We start from the raw sequence: 21,014 nt of genomic DNA, 5'->3' as shown, positions 1-21,014 counted from the left end.
CCTTAGGCTGTTATTCTTTTCACCCAGAAGAAATTGACTAATGAGAAAGTAATGCAGTGTTTCTTCATACTGGAGCAAAGGCCACCCATGGCTACTATTCTCTCAGAATCAAATCCACAAGGATTTCATAAACAGCTAATTTGATATGCTGATCATTTCATTTACTTGGATGAAAAACGCCTTTTTTTTTTTCTTTAGCCTTTATTTATACAGGTGTAAAATCTCATTGAGACACAAGGTCTCATTTTCAAGAGAGACCTGTTCAGTGCTAACACTACCACACAAAGTTACAGACAGACAGGACTCTAAACACTGAGGCAACACTCAAATACAACATCGTAAAAAAAGTAGTCATTGAAATCAAAGTACAGTAGTCAGATAAAGCAGGTGCAAACACCCACAGGTGATTTCTCCAGCTTTTTTAAAATGAGTTTAAAATCCGTGATGGGTATCAAACTGGTCGGCTTGAGTTCCTGCTGAAGTGTGTTCAAGGTCGAGGGGGCAGAGTATGATATGGCTTTTTTCCCAAGCACCGTGCCATGAAGATTTTCTAGTGATGGGTGCTATGCCAGTACACATGTTGGCCTATTTATTAAACACAATAAGCCATCTTTAAAACGAGATCTCTCGACCTAAACATTGACAGTCAACCTGCCTCTGTGCTCAACACAGCTGAGCAAATCGTTATTTGCCCTGTTTCGTGTGAGAGAATAGATGAATCGGTGTGTGTGTGTGTGTGTGTGTGTGTGTGTGTGTGTGTGTGTGTGTGTGTGTGTGTGTGTGTGTGTGTGTGTGTGTGTGTGTGTGTGCGTGTGTGTGTGCTTGTGCGTGAGTGCCAACCATTGCTGACAGGCAGATCAGCTCTCTCTGATCACATCTGCCCTAATCCCCCCATCCCACCCCCTTTTCTGTCTCTAGCTTCACATCTAGGTCTTTCTCCCACTCACGTGTGCAGACAGACGAGCTGCACACACACACACACACACACACACACACACACACACACACACACACACACACACACACACACGCGTACGTCGCACACACACACACACACACACACACACANCGGTGCCGGCTGTCAGCGAACCGATCCGGCCTTCTGCGCGACTATCACTCTTTTTATTATTTGTCCCGCGTCCCACACATTGAGACTATGTCCCGCATTTGAGTGATAGTCGCGCAGAAGGCCGGATCGGTTCGCTGACAGCCGGCACCGCCCTTTATTATTATATTGTCTAAACGGCATCATGTAAGTTGCGCTGACAGGCGACACAGAGGTCCCCAACGCCCCCCCCCCCGTTGACAGTTCACGAGCGCGTCCATAGTGTCTCCCGTCCACCCACCACCCCGTCCACCCAGTAAAAACATACCCACTACACCACTGGTTGTAGTAGTACACCAACATGGATTAAACGTGTGTTTTTTTTTACCACAATGTTGGGGAAATTAATGGATAAAATGCACGTATTATTATTATTATTATTATTATTATTATTCCCACTCCGATCGGGACACTAGGTCCACCGTTTCCCCGCAGCGAGGCTCCCCCCGTTGACAGTTTACGTGGGCTGGGCTGGGTGCAGTGGCGGACTGGCCATCGGGACGAATCCCGATGGGCCGGTACCGAAGTGGGCCGGTCGGATAAGTCATTAGCACATCCCCCATTACCCCCGTTGACAATTTACTAGTGGTACCGAAGTGGGCCGGTCGAGAGTCCCGGGCTGATTTTTAGTCCCAGCCCACCACTGGCTACATGACCGTATGATCGCCCATATTGACGCACCTAATTCCTAAACTTCTAACAGATACCAAATAAACCAATCCTTCAGCTCAGCTCTCAGACACGTTCAAAATTAAACTGTCATCGCTGTCTGAGCTTGCTGCTGTGTGCGCCATCGTGCGTTTACATGCAGATGCTGGGATCCTGAACGGTGCAGCTGGAGCGCTGTGCCCGCATTGACGTCACCCATAATTTGGCGGGACTTGAAGAATCCCCGAGAAGATCCAGCAAATGGTCAACATTGAAGGGCAGATTAATGGTTATCAAAGTACAAATATCCAAAATCAGTTCAGTAATGGTTTTCAAGGGGACAATATTTACTCAAATTGATGGGTTTGGATGATGGGGGGAAATCGTGTCACAGGCTCTTTAAAATAAGTCAATGCTCAACAGTGCATTAGATGCACTTCTCTCATATAGAGTACCTCTCTCTGTTTTATACTCTTATTTTAAACTCCCTAAGCCTTTGAATACTCGTATTAACAGAGAAGGAAACAAACACATTAAGGCGAGCCGGGGACATGTTGCCCTCTCTGCTTCCTCTCAGGCAACACGTGTCTGAGACTTGTGGCATTTTATGAGAAATGAAAGGGCCTGTATAAATAATAAATTACAAATGGATAAATTATACATGAAAAGGAGAATCTAGGAAGCTGGTACTTCCAGGTGCAGCTACTACTTTTACTTTAACAACTGGCAGATCACAACTCATAAAGAGGATGAAAGAAATGCCTTGGCCAGGAAATAACTCCGGTTAAGATATCATTTTTTTTACACTGTGCATTCATATCTATGCGTCATTCATTTACTCAACCATTGAAATTGTGTGAATGCACTTTGCGTCTCAAAGAAAGGTCAACATGTGCATTTTATTCTCTATGAAAAACCAAGGTGAAAGATTTCTCTATGCTTCGATTCAATTTTACATTCACATATGCTTTTAGTTTTATGTTCTTCTTATTGTGTAGGAAGTTGTTCAGCTGACTAAAAAGGGCTTTCGAAGCTGTTACTTTTTAAAAGAATATCTTTCAATTCAGAGGTCACATTAAAGGTTATTTCATAAATGTGTATGATATATATGATGATTTACTGTATCGTGTAATGAAATGCTGAATGAGTTTAAACACTTCCCAAATGTTTATATTGAAGATGTCTGGCACACATGGGGAATAATAACAACAAAAACACAATAAACAACAACACAATTACTGCATCTCTATTAGGCATAAATGATAAACTATAGTTATTGCAAATGCAATTTGGCAAAATTATGCCTTAATGAAATGATGTTAAGAATGTCTCATCAATTCATGTGTTTTAAGATGAATAGAGCCAAGATAAACAGGTGAAGCATTTTGCACCATCCTAAAAAGTGCTAAGGCTTTAAAAGCTGTGCTTGAACTGTATTTGGTAAAAAAACACATTTCCCAAATAAAGGGTTCAGTAGGATTTTACAAAAACAGTAAAAATGTATTTCAAGAATTGCATGTATCATCTCTCTCCCGATGATCCAACTACCCATTTTCTAGTCCTCCTGTGAGGCACGTTTGTAATAACAGCTGTCGAGTGGAAGAGCTATTAAAATCAATTTACAGTCCTGTATCACAGCAACGAGAGAGAACGGCACAATCAGACAGAGAGAGAAGATGAAAAAAGCCCCAAAGGGTCCATGGATGGCATAGAGAAGAGAGGTGTTTAAAGGACATTAAAAGCTATGCACTTACACTGCTCAAGTCAATGTTAAGGAGATGTTAGAAATAACCACGCTAATGGTACGTGTTCTCGGGGGCATTGTTGTAAGCGAGGGGCCGCACTGCTTCACAGAGTTGTACATTTGATGGGCGAACGCTCTTAGTCATAGGCTGGTACTCTTAAGGCGTCACTGGCATGCAAAAATGTTTTATCTATAATAATATATAACACTTAATAATAATAATAATAATAATCTCGACACTCTTTGGCACAAGGTGCAGAGTTGCATCCCTTGTCTTTGACACACTTGCCCCAGAAAGCCAATCAAATCAATCAGCAATGAAGAGTTACTAATGGGTCATACGTTTTAGTAGAACTGGTTGAATATCACAACAGGACTTTTTTTCTTCACCGGTTACATACATGCCTAATTATGAGTCTTACGCTATCCTAGATTTGTAAATAATATTAAAAGAATAAAAGCAAGGCAGCATTCACAGTGGCTGAACCTAAATTTCGAGACAGCGAGAGAGACAGAGAGACCTTGGCTGTGTCCTTGTTGATGTAAGTAACACAGTAGCAGTCAAAGGGGTTGAAATCCAAACCTTACCCTGAGGTTGACAAGCCAGCCGGTGACACCCTGTGTGTGTGTGTGTGTGTGTGTGTGTGTGTGTGTGTGTGTGTGTGTGTGTGTGTGTGTGAGACATCTGACAAGGTATTTGAAAATGTAAACAATGCTAATAGCCAAACTCCTCTCACCTTTTGTTATTTTTAGGTCAAATATTTTTTGCTTCAAACGTTATTTTGGGGTGTATGGACTATTGGGCTCATAATAATAAACTTTTTCTGACTTTGTGCTGACCTTTTCTAGCAATAATGAAAATATTGGTTGGTTGCAGCCATGCTTTTAACCCATGTAGCGCACAGATTCAGGATCATTTCCTAATGGACCTGTGCATATTTCTTGTGTTGCTGCATCAACAACTATGCTCGGATGACGCGTTCATAAAACCAAACGCCTCTGTTTTTTTAAATGTAGATTGTATAAGTACCTCCTTAAAGATCAGAATGAAAACATAAATTAAATAAATAACAATAATCAGTTTTTAGGTGATAAGAGAGATGAGTATACCTTTATCAACACTGTCTCTTTAGTGATTCACTGCAAGGTACTTCAACTTAATACTTAAATGGTTAGTTTTAGCAACAGCAGGACAGAAAGTGCAGGTTTATTTATCTGCTTGCACTGTTTGTGTTTATTGATAATACACCAGCTTTGTGTTCCGATAACTATCAACCACAATTTCTTTTTGGACAGATTCACACAGCAGTCAGAAAGGGTGTGGTGGGATTAGAGACTCCTGCTGATGTTACTGTCGTGAAAATGGAGGCGATGCTGCCACAACACAAGCTTCAGTGTCTGGGAGGCTTCCGTCTGAACACTTTTATAGTATAACCGACTTTGGCATTTATTGACTCATAATACTGTCCAAGTTTGTCGGTTGTTAAATTAAATAAAAAAGTATGAATCAGGTTAGTGCCGTGTACTGCTATAGCATATAATATATTAGTAAGATGTGAATATATAAAATTAAAACGCTCAAATGAGATTGTATAGACTTAGAAAAACACATATAACCACAAGCTAAGTGAGGAGTAACATAGCATAACATGCACCTTATGGAATTAGTCTCTTTGCAAACTTTCCTTTTAGTTTGTCGATGCCTCATGTCAGCACTGACTTATTAACAAAAACTGCAGTATTCACAGTGTTTGAACTGCCGTTTTAAACGTTGATCATTTCTAATCGTCATTTCAAAACTCATCTGTAGTAATCAGATTAATCATCAGACTAATATTTCATTAATTCCAGCGGTCAGAAAGACAGAAAAAACGTCCTCAATATCAAAATGTAGATGTGGAAATAAGTGGGTATTTCTTGCCCTGCATGCGAGAGATGAATGTAGCTTCGGGCCACACTGCAGACTTCAAAGCAAAGATATGCAGCGAGGAAATAAGCCCGCCACACTGGCAGCATAAAATATTGAGGGGGTATTTCTGCGCGTGTTATGTTTATCTTTCAACCAGGCACCACACATGCATGTTAATGTATGTGCAATAATTAGGTTACCTTCACTTATGAGTGTATAAGATAAACTGAATGATTAAAGTTATTGTTTTCAGTCTACACCTTCATTATATGTATTAGGATTGTTTTTTTTATAATTGTGTCGAGCGAAATGTCTTATAAGGCCAAAAATGAGTCCATGCATACTGATCTCACCTGGCTGCGGTGCTCAGAGGGGGTGAGGGGGGGCTGAGCCGTGGAGCTGCCTACTGCCTGTAGGCTGGGAGCAGCTTTATGTTGCAGCCTGAAGTCATCGATGCCTTCAGCGCAGTCAAAGTTACTCTTCCACACCATTACCTGTAAGATGTATTCAAATCATTCAAAGTCAACAAACCAATAATCTAATTTAAAAATAATGAAATGCAGGACATAAATACAGATCTGCTTTCTCTTTGTCAAAGTAAAAGGTAGAGTTCAGAAGTTTTGAAGTGAGGTTGAATGAGGTGCATAGTCAAAGTCAGTGTATTATCTATATTTAGTTGGCTAAGCTAACAGAATGTATGGCCAAGCAATGTACTGCTGTGGATCAGGGCAGCTGCAAAGCAAACAGTTTGAGTGTACACTAAATGTAGAATATTTTCTAACCGATCGAGTAGACCAGGGGTGTCCAAACTTTTCCCCACGAGGGCCACATACAGAAAAACATACAAAGGGCTGAGCCACTCACTAGAGGTGAGGTATACTGCCTCATAAGTTAAGTTATAAGTCAGCAAAGTCAATCACATGTAGGTAAATGATGCTTAATACTTGAATATGCTTTAAGAAAAACAACAGCCATACATCACAGCTCTCCAGAGGGTTTACTTTATTTTGTAGGCAGCTCATTCCTTAAAACAGGAGCCTCAGATTGCTTATCATAAGAGGAAATAGGAAGGGTTTATTTCAAGCTTGTTATGAAAATAAGTTATTGGGCTTTTTTCTTATCAACTTAATTAAAGTTGAAAACATTTTCTATCAAATTTGACTGAATTAGTTTGAAGAGTGGGCTTCTTAACACATTCACACAGTGTGAAACATCTGTTTTCATATACATTTAAGAAGTACAATACAAGACAAGCACAAGTTTCATTTTTGGGCCATACTCCATTATACTTTTTGAATTAGCTGAGGTCTGATTCAAAATGGCCCCCGGGCCGTAGTTTGGACCCCATCAGACCATCAATTCCTGTGCTCTGTATGATTAATTTTGGTCAATGGAACCAGGATGCTTCGTTAATAAGGGCTTCATTACCTCATCTGAAAGGACTGTCTTACAGCAACGTAAAGTAGAGAAAATATTCTAAAAAAGCCTTCACTTAAAGCCATATTGATCTTTTCTGTAGGTGGCTACATTTAGCTGCTGCCTCAGCACAGCAGTACGTTGCTTAGTGGCTTGCCGACCGCTTTCTGCTGTAGGTAATACACCGACTATGGATAGCATCTCATACAGCATTTTAAAACATCTGCCACCCCTAAACTCATTTTCATTCATTCTGTTTTCTAAATTGGCAATAAACCTTTTGGTAAGCTTCTATCAGTTGTATAAGGACAGCAAATAATAAGGCCATTTATTAAAAAAAAACTGGTTGATTTTGAAGGATCATCAAGAAAAGGTCATCACCTGCTCATCAGAACCTCCAGAGGAGAAATACTCTCCTGTCCTGGAGAAGGCCACACAGGTCACTGGACCCTGATGGAGGGGAAAGAGAAACAGACAAATATTATGATTTAAATAATACTGTCTGTGGGTTTTGTACTGTTGGTCCGGAAATACATTTAATAATGTTACCTTGAGCTTTGGAAAAACAATTTGTAATCACTTATAAATAAGAATACTTATAAACACTAGGCAGGCACATTTAAATAAATCAATAATTAAAATAATAGTTAGTTGCAGCCTTTTAAAAATGAAACAATTCCTGTGAAAGTAGTGTAGTCTGTCTGTGTGAACCCTACATACATTACCTTTGAACCTTATGATTGTATTTCTGCAGTTTACATACATGTCTGTCTAACACATTTCATTAATATATAATTTTATCCTTTTAGATATTTGTGTAAAATTCTCTTAATTAGCGTATACATTTTTGAGAAATGGCCAAAAATATTTTTCGTGAGGTCAACGTGTCTTCTGACCTCCAAAATCTATTCAGTTCATCCTTGAGTGCAAGTACAGATTGTGCCAGATTGGGAGTCATTCCTTTCAGGCATCCTGAGTTAGGGCTTTCACAGAAAGGGTACGGACAGACCAGACAACATGAACAACGTAATGCCACAAGCCAGATGGAGACTTCGAAATACAGTTAGGTTAGAAGTTATTATAAAATGTACGATAAAGAGAAGAGAACTGGAGAGAAACAGGTGTTTTTGTGTATGCAGCTCATAGCATTTAGGAAACTTATGCCGACAACAAAAGCTACTGCCATGTGTGTGTGTGTTTATGTGTGTAGGAGGGAGTGGGCGTGTGGGGCAGAGCAATCAATAACAGAAAGCTAAGACTCAGGTGAGGTGAGGTCACACCTGGTCAGAGCCAAAAAGGAACACCTGCAAGTGTCAGAAGAACTGTTGCATGCTGTGTGTGTGAGCGTGTGTGTGTGTGTGTGCCTGGAGCGCCGACAGAATACAGCTTGAAAAACTCAAAGATCCCACTCCTTTTTTATTTTTTCCATCTCACAATGCAGAACGGGGTCAACGATAAAAGTCTGAGCCCTCTGACTGTGATCAAAGAGAGAAAAAGGAGAGAACAAAGTAGAGAAAGGAAAATGCTGCTGGCCAGCAAAGAGGAGCTGTGTGTCCTGCGGCTGGCATCCAGACAGGCTGGTTTGGGTGAGGAATGGTTTCCCAGAAGCACCTGAGAGAAGCAGACAGTGTCACTATGGCAACACGACGGCCTGACAGACAACATGTTCTGTCTCGACTCTGACTAACGCCTGCTGCCAGGCTGGCGCTTGCCATGGCCAGACAGACACGCACACACACACACACACAGGCCGTGAACCTGACTGGCCTCCACATGCTGCTCTCCATAATTTCATGACTGACAACAACAATGATAATCTTGCACTGGTTGACTTTTGTCGCTGTCATTTCTTTAAAATATAAATAAGTGTGAATCTGTTTCTCAGTCTGCGTCGTAATAAAACATGATGCGGAGGTCTTTTAAAAACGTACCATTTCATGGCCCTTTCCACTGATCATAATTCCATTGTTGAGGTCTACTAGAATACATTTATATTGTGCAATTTTCCTAAATCACTTTGGTTTCTCATACAGCATCTCTGTAAACTACGTGTATTCACTGAATTTCCCTCTCTGCCTTTAACGGCTCGTTGTAGCTCCAGCCCCCGCCCTCCCTGTGAGCACAGTGTGCTCTGATTGGTTGGGACGTTGTGAATCGCGCTGAGCTCCGTGGAGGTATGGTTTCCTTGTTGAGCGACAGCGAAACACAGCTAAACTCACCCTGAGCACGGACAAAGTCACAGCCGAAGTAAAAACAATAAGTGTGGCTTGATATTGAGTAAGAAAAAGGTTGATAAACGCTGTGAGAATGGGTCTGCAGAGAGAATTTCGCCGCGATCCCAACTGTCTTTTATCAGCCTGCAGCCAGGGAGGAGAGATCACCAGAGCTGCATGCACTGAGTGTGTGTGTGAGGAAGTCCGTGGATTGGTCAATTTGGACCAATCAGCGGGGTTTAACGTAACGGCTCCGCGGACGTAACGTAACGGCTACACGGATTGGTCCATTTGGTTCCGGGTAACGCATGACATCATGAGTTACCCGGAAGAATCAATGGACAGTGACGTATCTCCAGCGAGGCGTTTTGGGGAGGTATTTTCTGTGTTAGAGTTTTACTCGCTACAGGGTGTACTTTGAGGGTTTTGACTCTGCAGACCGTTTACATGCATAAAAACATTCATAACACACAAGGGGACGGGTAATAACCGGAAAAGCATGAAATGGGACCTTTAAATGCGTTTAAATCATTAAAAAGTCGACTTGAGTATGAATGTCTCCAGGTATGATTAAGTAAAGAAAAGGACAGGCATTCCATTGAAAAAGGACCAGAAGCATTAGTATCAGATTGAGTATTATCTAACACGCTAAAGTCACACATTAGGACATTGGAGAGAAAATAGGCTAAGTATATCACTATACATCTACAGGGGTGTATTGCAAGCTAGTTCTCAGGTTTTTGACCAAATAAGCCAGTCCTAAGAATTGGGGGAAAACAAATGTCTTAAGATGTTTTTCAATTCAACCCGCATTATATAAGTAGAGAACTTACTTAAAGAATAACTCTCACTAAAGAGTGGGCAGTTTGTGTGCTTAACATTAGCTGTGAGTATAAAGTTAGCAGTAGCGTTATAGCTGTAAACGTGGCAGTGCAATGTGCGTGTACAGTTTATTTGACAGACTAAACTGTAGACACACATTGCCTCAAGATAAATGTCTATGTCTTGCTTTCTACCTGCTGATATAAGTGTAAGGGGTTAGCCCTGACGGTAGCAACTACTTCGGGCCAGGCTCACTCAGGGTTGGTAGATCATCTCTTCTTGTTTCAGTGTCCAGCTGCTCCTCCAAATATGCTCAGAACAGAAAGACAAATGAAGCTAAATCAGGCTGATTCTGTCCTGCCAGGTACACAGGTAGCCCCTGAGGCGAAGAAAACAACACATTTGTCAGATCCAACAGGAAACATACTCCCTCAGTGCCTTCATGTGTTTCCATATACAGCACATGCACATAGCTGTACACACATACATCAACAAGCCGACACATAAACACACGTAAACCTACACACCCACACTGAACAGATGGGGGGGTCTCCCATTTTCGAGCTAAGCGACTGGAGAGACAATTAACACCCTGAGCGCTCCCAGCACCAACAGATTGGCGACGTCACCACTGAGCCAAAAAGAACAACAACAGAAACGAAGAAAGAGATTAGGAGAAGACAAATTTGGAGGTGTGAGGCGAGGAGGGGAAAGGGTGTTTTTTTTTATCTTGACGAAAGAGTCTTGGCAAGCAGTGGGTGACACAGACAAGACAAAGAAAGGAGAGGCATGCAAAGTGTATAGAGGGATGGGTAAACAGATGGACCACATGTGGCACTGGCAAGCCACCGATTCCCACAACTAGCCAGAAAGTCAGTCCATCAGCTGTTCAAACAAATAGACACAGTCAGTGAGCGACTGGTCCAGACTGTCAACATGGGAGTACAGAAGAGACTGGCGTTAATAGAGAAGTACAAGGAGTACTTTAGGATGATAACGATGGTGACGGTGCTTTCCAAATTAAAAAGGTCTTGAAATCGACTAAATGTTATATATTCTGTTGAGTTGTCTAATTACATTGTCCTAAATGCTTCCAACTATTTTCACATGTAAAGTTACTTTTGATTAACGGTTGGTTTCATTTATTCAGCTTAAATGGCGTGGCATGCTTCAGTGTTTTGGAGCTGTCATAAATTGAACGTTTATTCATTTCAAGCCACATGTTTTGGTATACTTTTTAGATCTTGGACGTTTCTAACTGCATATTTGAACCAGATTAAGGAATATAGTCATAGGACTCATATTCTTCCGAGAAACAAGATGAGCAAACATTCTGGGCAGCCAAGACACGTCAGAGAAAGAAGAATTTTTAACCAGTGTTTTTGTATCAGTTTTATTGTTTGGGTGCCTTTCTTTTGAAGAGGATGAGACCTCTGCTGATAATTAGGCTCTTAGTAAAACCCTCATGAACGATGAACAATGAATCATCATAACCAGAAGAATTTGACTGCAATGGCGGCGATGACAACATCTCCCATGATCCCACGCAACTTCAAGACACCATCAAACTGTATTTTGTTATTGTTTTGATAGAATGCTAGTGGCAGGAATTTACACATTGTACGTTTGAGTCAGTTAAAAAGGAAGGAGGATGAGGAGGAAAGGATCCAGCAGAACGGAGGCAGAAACACACTTCTGTTTCCTTCCAACAACTCTGAGATGAGTCATCATGAGTGGGCCGTCCGCTCGCCTGGCAAGTACTAAAATATACCATGTACCAAAAAGCCATAATACACTCACACTCACACGCATGTCATAATCAAAAACTGACAAAAGAGATGTCAAACATACACACAAACATGCACACGCCAACAGCAGACGGAAATAACCCATCATGATCCTGACTGGAAGGCCTGTAGGAAATCTAAACGGTGTGTGTGTTCGTGTGTGTGTGTCTACCTGGTGTCCGTGCAGTGTGTACAGTAGCTTGCCCTCTACAAGGTCCAGTATCTTCATTGTGGAGTCATTGGATGCAGTGATGAGGAAATTACCAGCCGGATGGAAAGACAAACTGTTCACCACACCGCTATGAACTGGAAAACACATACAAACTCAATGAGGACACACATGTTGTTACTGTAATTCAAACTGAAGTGGAACCTTCTACAATTAAAGACAAGAAATTCCATCCCATTCTTGTTCATTTGGCTTTACTGTATTGTGTGGCTTTTAATGTTATGCCTGTAAAATAATGGAGTATTGAATGTATGATTAAATCATGATGACAGTAACAATGACTTGTCCATCCATACTATAAAAAGGTATGTTTCTTTCCCTTTTCTCTCTAAAACTGCACCTCAGAGGAACATTTCTGTGATTTGACAACACCTAAGGGGCATTTCTAGAGTTCAGTTTCTTGCTCAACGACACTTCAGCTGGCCAGATGTTTGCTAACATTGTTGGCTGGATCCAATTGAAGTGCACTGGTGCTGTATATCATAACGCCTCAGTTGCTGTGTTACTTGAGAATGGCTTAACATCAGGTCTGCATTAGCATATTTGTCAAGTATAGAAGCCTGAAGCAACTGATCAAAACTTCCCTAGACCTGAAATCAATCCACCTTCTGGTAACCGGGTTCTTGAATGAGAAAAGACATTTGACTGGCAACGTGGTCCCTCTGCTGGCTACAAGATGCTATGACATAAGCTAAACTGACGCCTCTCGTCTCGCTGCAACAGGATGAAAAGCTGCACCAAACTATACTGAGAGCAGGAGGGTGATTTCTTTGGGTATGGCTAAGATTCATGAAGGGATAAAGAGCAAAGTATACACCAACATAAAATGAAAGCCATTCAAAAGCAAGGACAAACAATAGATGGAGAAAGGAAAACTAAACATATTACCAATTACGAATCATTCCCATGGGTATAACAGTAACAACACCACATTTTAGCCACAATGTTACACTCTAGGCTGGTGGAATTGGTGATTTACTATAGCATGTAAAGTGAAGCACTGTGGAAAGGAGGAGGAATGAGAGGAGAGGGAAAGCTTTTATCTTCATGCCCCAGCTCTTCAGACACAGATGTGATTATCCATTATTAGATCTCACAACTCAAATCCATTTAAGAGAGCCGATGAGAACAATCACACTGAAAGGCAGACTGACAAAGAGGCATCAACATTCGGCTTATTGAATATGCAAGGATTCTTGATTACCACTTTAGTCGTGAGCTTTAAATCTTCATTTTTACTTGGTGTTATTTCAGTAGTTTGCTGTGATTTTCACTGTGTTTAAAAGTGAGGCCTTATTTTTGCTTTATTGAGTCTGGGAGGGACTGGACGGCAAGACGTTTACTGTTTGCCATATAAGACATATTTCTCTCAACACTGGGCTGTGGATTTACTGTGCTACTGATTCAAAATGTCGTCAAATCCTAAACAAATGCCTGTGTTTAAATACGAAACAATTACTTCAATACCTATCAAGCATCAACATATGCTTTATTGAGTGTCTTGACCCAAAAATATATTAAATGCTTACATCAATTACTGTCTTTGTTAGCTTGGCATTAAACTACAAATATGTGATTGAAAACAAATTGTGGTTTACCGTAGCAATTTTAACGTGATCTGGTAATTACGTTATTATAAAATGTAACTCTTCCTTCATATATATGTTGAGATGCCTTTACCTTGGTAGTGCTGGAGCATCTTATGGGATCTGATGTCCCAGACTTTGACAGAGTTGTCAGTACAGGCTGCAGCTATACACGTTCCACTGGGATGGAAGTCCACGTGATTTGCATAACTAGGGAGAAAGAAAAAACAGGACATTTAAGAAAATGATGTCTTTGGCCAAGAATTGACAGTACTTCAAAATGTATTAATCCAACAGGTTAATTCAATTAATAAGGTTTTTGAAACACCCACCAGAGAAGATGTTCTGCTCTTTGTAAATGGTTTAAACAATGTAAACACACTATGCAATAGAGGCTTTCAGCTGATCCTTTAAACATTTTAAATGAATGAGTAGGTGTTCAGTGCCTTGGTGCAAAGAATTGAGAGAACAAATGGTAATGGGATGTGTCACCTTTTTTGCTTAAAAATTTTAATCAACCTAAACATTTCAAAATGTGACAATTATTTCTTTCGAACACATCAGAACATTTATTTCTCATATATCTTTTATGGTCTCAATTGCTTACCCAGCATGTTCATAGAAAGAATGAATGCACTCTCTACTGTTCTTGTCCCACAGCTTTATAGTCTTATCATCACTGGACGATACAATCAAACGATCGTCTGGAGAAAACCTGCAGAAATGTATTGAAAATGATTTTTTAGAACGAAAGAAGTCAAAATGTGTGTTTATGTGTGTGTTCGTCGTACTTGGCACAGCGGACCCAGTTGATGTGCTGGTTGAGAGAGAAGAGAAACTTTTGTCTATGGACAGTCCACACTTTGATGGTCTTGTCGTCGGAGGCTGTGACCAGATTCTGCCCGTCAGCAGAAAAGTTTATACTGCGCACGGTGGCAGTGTGCGCCTTGAAAGCTGTTGACTCAGCCTTCCTGTGCACAAACACAAACACCAAGACAACTCTAAGTTAAAAAAAAAAACTGTTAAAAACAAGTCAGTGTTCTGAAATGTGTGACTTCTTCTGTGTGTTGGCAGGATTAGGAGATTTAGTAAAACTGTGTCGTTTTGTTTTTCTTATGAATCAGCATCATTGTTCTTTGTGGTAGATCGCTAACACTATACAAAATAATGAGTTGATGGAAATGTACTTTAATAGAAAAGGTGGAATACTTCAAACTCACAGGCTGGGCACCCAAAGACGTACAGTCTTATCTCTGGAGGCAGATGCCACCAGGTGGCCAGAGGGAGAAAACTGAACTGAAGTGACAGCATCTTTGTGTCCATCAAAACGATACGCCCTCATCTGAGGTTTCATGTTCCAGATCATCACACTTGAGTCCATAGAGCCTGTGGCTGGAAGAGGGAGAACAGGTGTGTAAACTGAACAACACATCTGGATGACGAGGCAGGAAACATATCACGCAATGAAAACAAGAGAGAAAGGAACCAGCAAACGGGCAGCATATTCTCTAACCACAGACTGATAAACACACATAAACACATACAGTACTATTAAGGAGCAGTTACCGATTTGTTTCATGTTGCAGCTGAAGTCCACACTTGTAACATTGTCCCTGTGACCCTTGTAATGTCTCTCCAGAGTTGGGTCAGACTAAATGGGGAACAGAGAGACAGATTTAAGCAGCTACATATTAAAGATGCTGTGGACTTGTTTCAAAGTATTCTTAATAACATTAAACAGTAGTGGGGGAAAAAATCACATAATCATAGAGCAAGAGATAGGCGTACAGCTAAGTCTACGCTTTTTTATGGTTGGATAGAATCGGTGGAATGAAACCCTCTTTAATGGTCACACATGCAGAGCACACAGCACACAGCACGAGCAGCTATTGTACAGCGCCCGGGGAGCAATGGGAGTGAGGGGGGAAGGGGGGTGTCCGGTGCCTTGCTCAAGGGCACCAGCAGGGCCCAGGAGGTGAACTGGGACCTCTCCAAGTAGCAGTCCACACTCCATATTTAGGTCTGGTCGGGGACTTGAACCGGGGACCCTACGGCTCACAGTCCAAGCCCTAATGACTGAGCCACTGACGGTTGTAATGATACTTCAAACTTTAGATAAAACCAACAAAATGAAGATACAGCTACATACATTATGTAGCAAAGGGCACAGAGCAAAGTGTCTGTTCACACACACACAGGCATTTTCAACTTAAGACATTTTTAAAGGAGTAGCTGTATTACATTGAGGGATGGCTGAATACTATTAACTTCAGATGCAGGCTTCTGGTGTTGTGCATCCGGGTTTAGTGTCACACTTACTGGGATACAGGATGGTATTAGTAACACCTGTTGTTTATACAGTAATATTAAATGTCAATGTATCTTATAAAAGCACAATCAAATAATGATAATAAAAGCATGAATACATACTACATTAAGACACTTTTTTTAATTCTGGGAAATTGTGGTACAGCAGTTTAACTACAAAGAAGGAAAGAAATCAAATGTAGAGAGGTTTACAGTTTTACAGTAATTAAAATGTCAAAACACTTTTTTGAACTTTTTTTTTAAACCAGTGCATTTTCTGCAATATTTACTACAACCGCTGGACGGTGCTGTTTATCTTTGTTGTAGTCTCTAAACCCAGTTTAATGCCTGGGCCCTGGACATAGACTGTATATATGGCCCTGGAGTGTGTTGAATTTAGCCGTCAATGGTTGTTTTTCGCTGATTGTTTATGACGGATTAATATGAAAGATTTAGATGTATTGTTTCAATTCACAAATAGTATCTTAATTTAAACAACGAGAAAAAGGAAAAGCTTCAACGCAGCGTAAAAGCCACATCTTGCTGCTCGCCGCGCAAACTGTCAGGCAGCAGTTTTCAAATGTGTACAATCGCAAATAATCTCCACCAATGATTTAAGCTATTTTCTGGTATGGTGTTTGAAAAACGCGCCCTACTTGAGCTATTCGTGGACTTTAGGTCTCTAAATGCGATTTAAAAATACTGGATCTGTCTGCAGTCTGACAAGAAGTGCTGCCTGAGAAACCTCACTCTGGGTAAAATAAACTTCCCTTCTAGCAGGCTGAGTAACCAAGGAGACGGGGGCTGTGGTGCTAGTCGTTGCTATCCGGTAAGCTATCCGTTAAACTCAAGAGGAGGCTGTGGAGGACTCAGGGGGCCTCATGTTTTTGTGTACGGGGTCCTTTGTAACATGGCAGAGCTGCACATCATAGGCCAAATCGTAGGAGCCAGTGGTTTCCCACAGAACAGCTTATTTTGTAAATGGGGAGTTCACACGGGAGGAGCATGGCGTCTTCTCTCGGGGCTGAAGGAGGGTCAGACCCAGGTGGATATTCCCCAAACAGGAGACATGGCGTACTGGAGTCACCCTATCGATGTGCACTACGCGACTAAAGGACTCCAAGGCTGGCCGAAGCTTCACCTCCAGGTTTGGCACCAGGACTCTTTCGGACGCTGCCAGTTGTACGGTTACGGGTACTGCCACGTCCCGTCCAGCCCCGGACATCACCGGATAAGCTGTGCGACCTGGAGGCCGCTTGGCTCCTGGCAAGAGCAGTTGTCCCAAATGTTCGTCGGCGGAGGACCGCAGCTCCGCAGCCCGGACCTGGTGTACAGCGGGGCGGACAGATACAGGCTGCACACCGAAGCTATGGGCACCGTGGAGCTGGAGCTCGGCATCATTATGAGACACTTTGACAAATATGGCGTCGAGAGTTAACACGGTGGAATAAAAATGACTTTAAGAACTTGTGATGTTATATATTGCAAGCTGAGATCTTACACGTTTTTACTAACGTTTTGTACTTTTGTATCAATTTCCTTTCTTGTTTAGCTGTTTAAGTAACCTTTTGTAAATAAAGATATACTATCGTATTAACGAAGGTCTTCTCTTGTTGTGATGTCCTTTTCAGACCCGTCTAGCCCAATGTCAACTGAGATTAGCAGGTGTAGTTATTGGATGGAGAATGAGAGTAAAGCAGCATTCAGTTATATCATGCATCCTACATCCTACTTCATCCTACAAATATTCACTAGACATTCCCTAAAAAGGTATTCAAAATGTTATATTGACATTTTCTGGATTAAAAGAGGAGAATACCCAGATCCCTCCACCCTACTACACAATTTAATTCACTTGTGTGATTATAATATGTGAACAGAATTGTCTAAATAAGGGTTACCTTGATGGACATTCTCAAGAAGACCTGCTCCACAAGTGGGTATTTTCTTTATCCCAATGCTACTCAACACATAAAGATTGATGTGTTAGGTTGTGGGCAAGCTATAAAGATACAAGCCAGGCATTAAACAGGGTGCCATTATAGGAACAACACTGCACTTTAGTTTTTCAAATGATCAATTTACTGACTTCCATATGTAATCTGATTTACTTTCAGACATATCAAATAAAGATCCCTACTATAACTTAAAAACTCACAACTTTACTTGACATTTCCAGTAATAGGAAGTGACTAATTATGTTCTGTCAAGTCATATTTAAATACAAATGTAAAGTACTTGAGCTTCACTTGAATATTTCCATTTTCTGCTACTTTTGTATTCTTCTCTTGCTCAATTCAGAGGGAAATACTTAACAATTATTGTACTCTACTACAATCATGTGATACATTGCACTAACAGTCAATTTGCAAGCATCAGATGGATGACAATCAAGTCGACACATTACATATGATTTGTTTGTTGGTATGGATAAGGATAAGCCTTCATTAGTCCACTTTTACCACTTGCAACAAGATGTACACAGTAATGTAGTGCATCACTAATTATTCATTAATATCATTTTTAATTCTTAGCTATTCTTTATCATGAGTACTTTTGTTACTCTTAGGTTGATCCTACTTAGGCCTGATAAGTGGTGTAAAGTAACTAAGTGGATATACTCAAGTACTGTTCTTAAGTAACAGTACGTACACTGTTATTTAACAGTAACAATCTGCATAATGAGTACTTTTACTTTTGGTACTTAAGTATGTTTTGATGTCAATACTTTGTTTTACTTTTGTTGAGTAAGACTTTGAATGCAGGACTTTTACTTGTAACAGACTCTCTGATATTGCTACTTGTTCTGACATGATCTTAGTACGTCTTCCACCCCTGCACACAGGGCTATAGTACATGATATTGAGAGTTCCCATATCATGTAGCAGTAAAGAAAGACAGTGAAGCTACAAACAAGAAACCAACTTCAGCTAACGCGAACTTACCGGGGCAGAAGACATCTTTCCTGATATCGGAGAAAAACAGCCGGTGAGAGCGACTGATATGAACGTAAACCGAGTTTGGCTGAACGGTAATTATTTAATACGGTAAAATTCAACAAACGATGGTGTGTTTTTAGCCCACCGGTCGGCTAACGTTAGCTTAGCAACTTTATATTAGCCGGTAGTTCCTGACAACAACACAGTTCAGTTTACGCGCCGCGATTGGGCGCTGATTTCTTAAAGGGAAAGTTGTACCATTAATATCGTTAATGTGTAAAACTTTAAAGTCGCAGCGATAACAAAATTCAAGTTTAATGGAAGGAAGCGCTTCATAGTTGGTTGATCGAGTTTCAATTATTGATTTGAAATAAATCTATTTAGATATTAGAGTGAAAACTTTCATTTTCAAGTGTAGTGACGCGTGGTTGTCGCCAGAGGTCAGCAGTGTAGCTTCGATGAGGAAACAGACAGTTTTCAAACAAATTGATACATTATATCTTTGAAAAACCTACAGTAATTATGTTGAATTTAAATAGAGGGAAGCTGTTCGTGCAATAAGAAAACAACATCAATTGGTACAACACAAATACACACAAATAAATAAACAATATTAAGTCATTAACTTTTAAAGTAGTGACTAATCAAAGCAAGTTTATGCTGACCGAAAATATGTAGGCTGAAGTATTTTCAGACCTACTTTTGACATGCATGGGAAACGATAACGTTATACAGTTCCCCTATATTTGGATATTAAACTCAAAACTCCCCCTAAAATAATCATATACACGAACCAGTGTTCACACTCAGTTAAAGAGTTGTTCTTCATCTTTTTTATTAAAATATTTTTAAATCAATTTACTTCCTTATCTATTTTCTTTAAAAAGAAAATCCACAAATGTATATATTTATGTATGTGAATACAGAAGTCTAAACATGTCATAACCTGTACGCAAACAAATACTAATTTGTAAATGTGGTATTAAAGGATAATTCACTCAATAAATAACCAACTCTGTTTAAATATTAAATGACAACACAAACCCTTTGTTTAATCAAATCCCCTGTGGGCTGTGTCAGCTCGACAATCTTTAATACCACAAACCATTTCATAAGTTCCCTTCCTGACCTCATATCACCAGCTGTAATTATGTTGTTTTCATAGTATTTGAACACCGTTGTGTCATGTTTCTGTTTTAAGATGAATTCACAATAACTTGCAAACAAGAAAACAGCTGTTTATCTACAAAGTTAGTAAAACTCTCAAAGCCATGCAACATTTGCTTATATACATCAAAGATATTAAGCAAATGCTGATATTCAAACAAATATACAAAACCTGCTGAACTTGTTCAGATAAGGATGTTAATAGCATAATCCTATCCTTTCACAAAGATAATAACTTCCTTTTTACTAATTTTACAAACCATATCACATTAGTAAAGCGTCACATTTCCTGTTTGTTGCAACCTCAAGATAGTAATTTGGTTCAAGCCAAAAGAAGAGTCAGGAATCTGACCAACATACTTGTGTAATAAAAGCAGGGAGTAGTTTTGACAAATGTAAAAGCCTTTCTGGAAGACTTGCATTAATCATTTCCCCTCCCTCTGCAATCCTCACATTGGTTCTAAATACTTAGAAACACCATCAACTCCTTCTAGTTTGTATGAGGCACACCCATGTTTATATTCTCTTAAATGGCATTAATAAATAAACTAAACACTGCACCCTTTGCACTGCCGTGTAAATCAAGACACTGCAATGCAACCAATCAGGAATTCTATTATTTGATGGCAACACTTCATACTTAAAAAGATATGCAGAGGTTACACCTACTCAGGAAACTCCAAGGTGAGCAAGAGCATTCTTAAAGTGGTGTACAATAATCTGGAGCAACCTTTTATTTTATTTTTTAATTTAAAAGTTGAAAGTTTTTTACTTGAAACTTGAACATTTTGGCTTTAAACTTAAAAGTGTGTAGAAATGGAACTGCAATTAAACTGTATTCGATTATGTGGGGGAAACTTCTGAAGCAATTACAAACAGGACTCAGAGAGACACAAGGAGAGCTGGAGCTTTGATGGCAAGCACTGATGGTTTTTTTGGAGTTACGGCCGAAGAATTGACAAGACAGGTGGTCACGAGTTTCTGTAGCTCAAGGTTTTAACTAGTTCGGAGTGTAATAATCAACATTCTATATCAGTGAGACTAAACAATTACGGACCCTGAATCTAACTAGAGCTCTCGTCCATAGAAAAGAATGCGCGCCAGGGAACCTGCGTCCCTGAACAGTAAACTACCTCATGGCA

The 21,014-nt window shown here is 40.2% G+C and overlaps 2 protein-coding genes across 3 annotated transcripts in view; one reads left to right on the top strand and one right to left on the bottom strand.

Annotated features, from left to right (window-relative positions):
* The window catches only part of poc1a (POC1 centriolar protein A), a 36,739-nt gene extending 17,857 nt beyond the window's left edge, over positions 1 to 18,882 (bottom strand). The window contains exons 1-10 of one of the 2 annotated variants that reach the window (XM_010774815.1): positions 18,712 to 18,882; positions 17,668 to 17,768; positions 15,026 to 15,110; positions 14,680 to 14,851; positions 14,251 to 14,430; positions 14,067 to 14,174; positions 13,554 to 13,669; positions 11,817 to 11,950; positions 7,204 to 7,272; positions 5,760 to 5,900 (exon numbers count right to left, since the gene is read on the bottom strand). In XM_010774815.1, the coding sequence (XP_010773117.1) occupies positions 5,760 to 5,900; positions 7,204 to 7,272; positions 11,817 to 11,950; positions 13,554 to 13,669; positions 14,067 to 14,174; positions 14,251 to 14,430; positions 14,680 to 14,851; positions 15,026 to 15,110; positions 17,668 to 17,679 (1,017 nt within the window). In that variant the 5' untranslated portion in view covers positions 17,680 to 17,768; positions 18,712 to 18,882. The remainder of the gene's footprint in view (positions 1 to 5,759; positions 5,901 to 7,203; positions 7,273 to 11,816; positions 11,951 to 13,553; positions 13,670 to 14,066; positions 14,175 to 14,250; positions 14,431 to 14,679; positions 14,852 to 15,025; positions 15,111 to 17,667; positions 17,769 to 18,711) is intronic. The other variant, XM_010774814.1, reaches the window with a different exon arrangement.
* Positions 16,445 to 17,604, top strand: b9d2 (B9 domain containing 2). The gene has a single exon (XM_010774813.1). The coding sequence runs from the start codon at positions 16,677 to 16,679 to the stop codon at positions 17,202 to 17,204; it is 528 nt and encodes a 175-aa protein (XP_010773115.1). The 5' UTR covers positions 16,445 to 16,676; the 3' UTR covers positions 17,205 to 17,604.
* Positions 18,883 to 21,014: the final 2,132 nt, after the last annotated feature.

This window comes from Notothenia coriiceps, unplaced genomic scaffold (assembly GCF_000735185.1).
Source record: "Notothenia coriiceps isolate Sejong01 unplaced genomic scaffold, NC01 NC01_scaffold00014671, whole genome shotgun sequence".
NCBI lineage: Eukaryota > Metazoa > Chordata > Actinopteri > Perciformes > Nototheniidae > Notothenia > Notothenia coriiceps.
Note: the sequence above shows the minus strand (reverse complement) of the source record. Positions and strands in the feature narration are given on the sequence as shown.

Bases quoted from the DNA above. Each gene is read 5' to 3' on its own strand.
- b9d2 (XM_010774813.1), top strand. From the start codon at position 16,677: ATGGCAGAGCTGCACATCATAGGCCAAATCGTAGGAGCCAGTGGTTTC.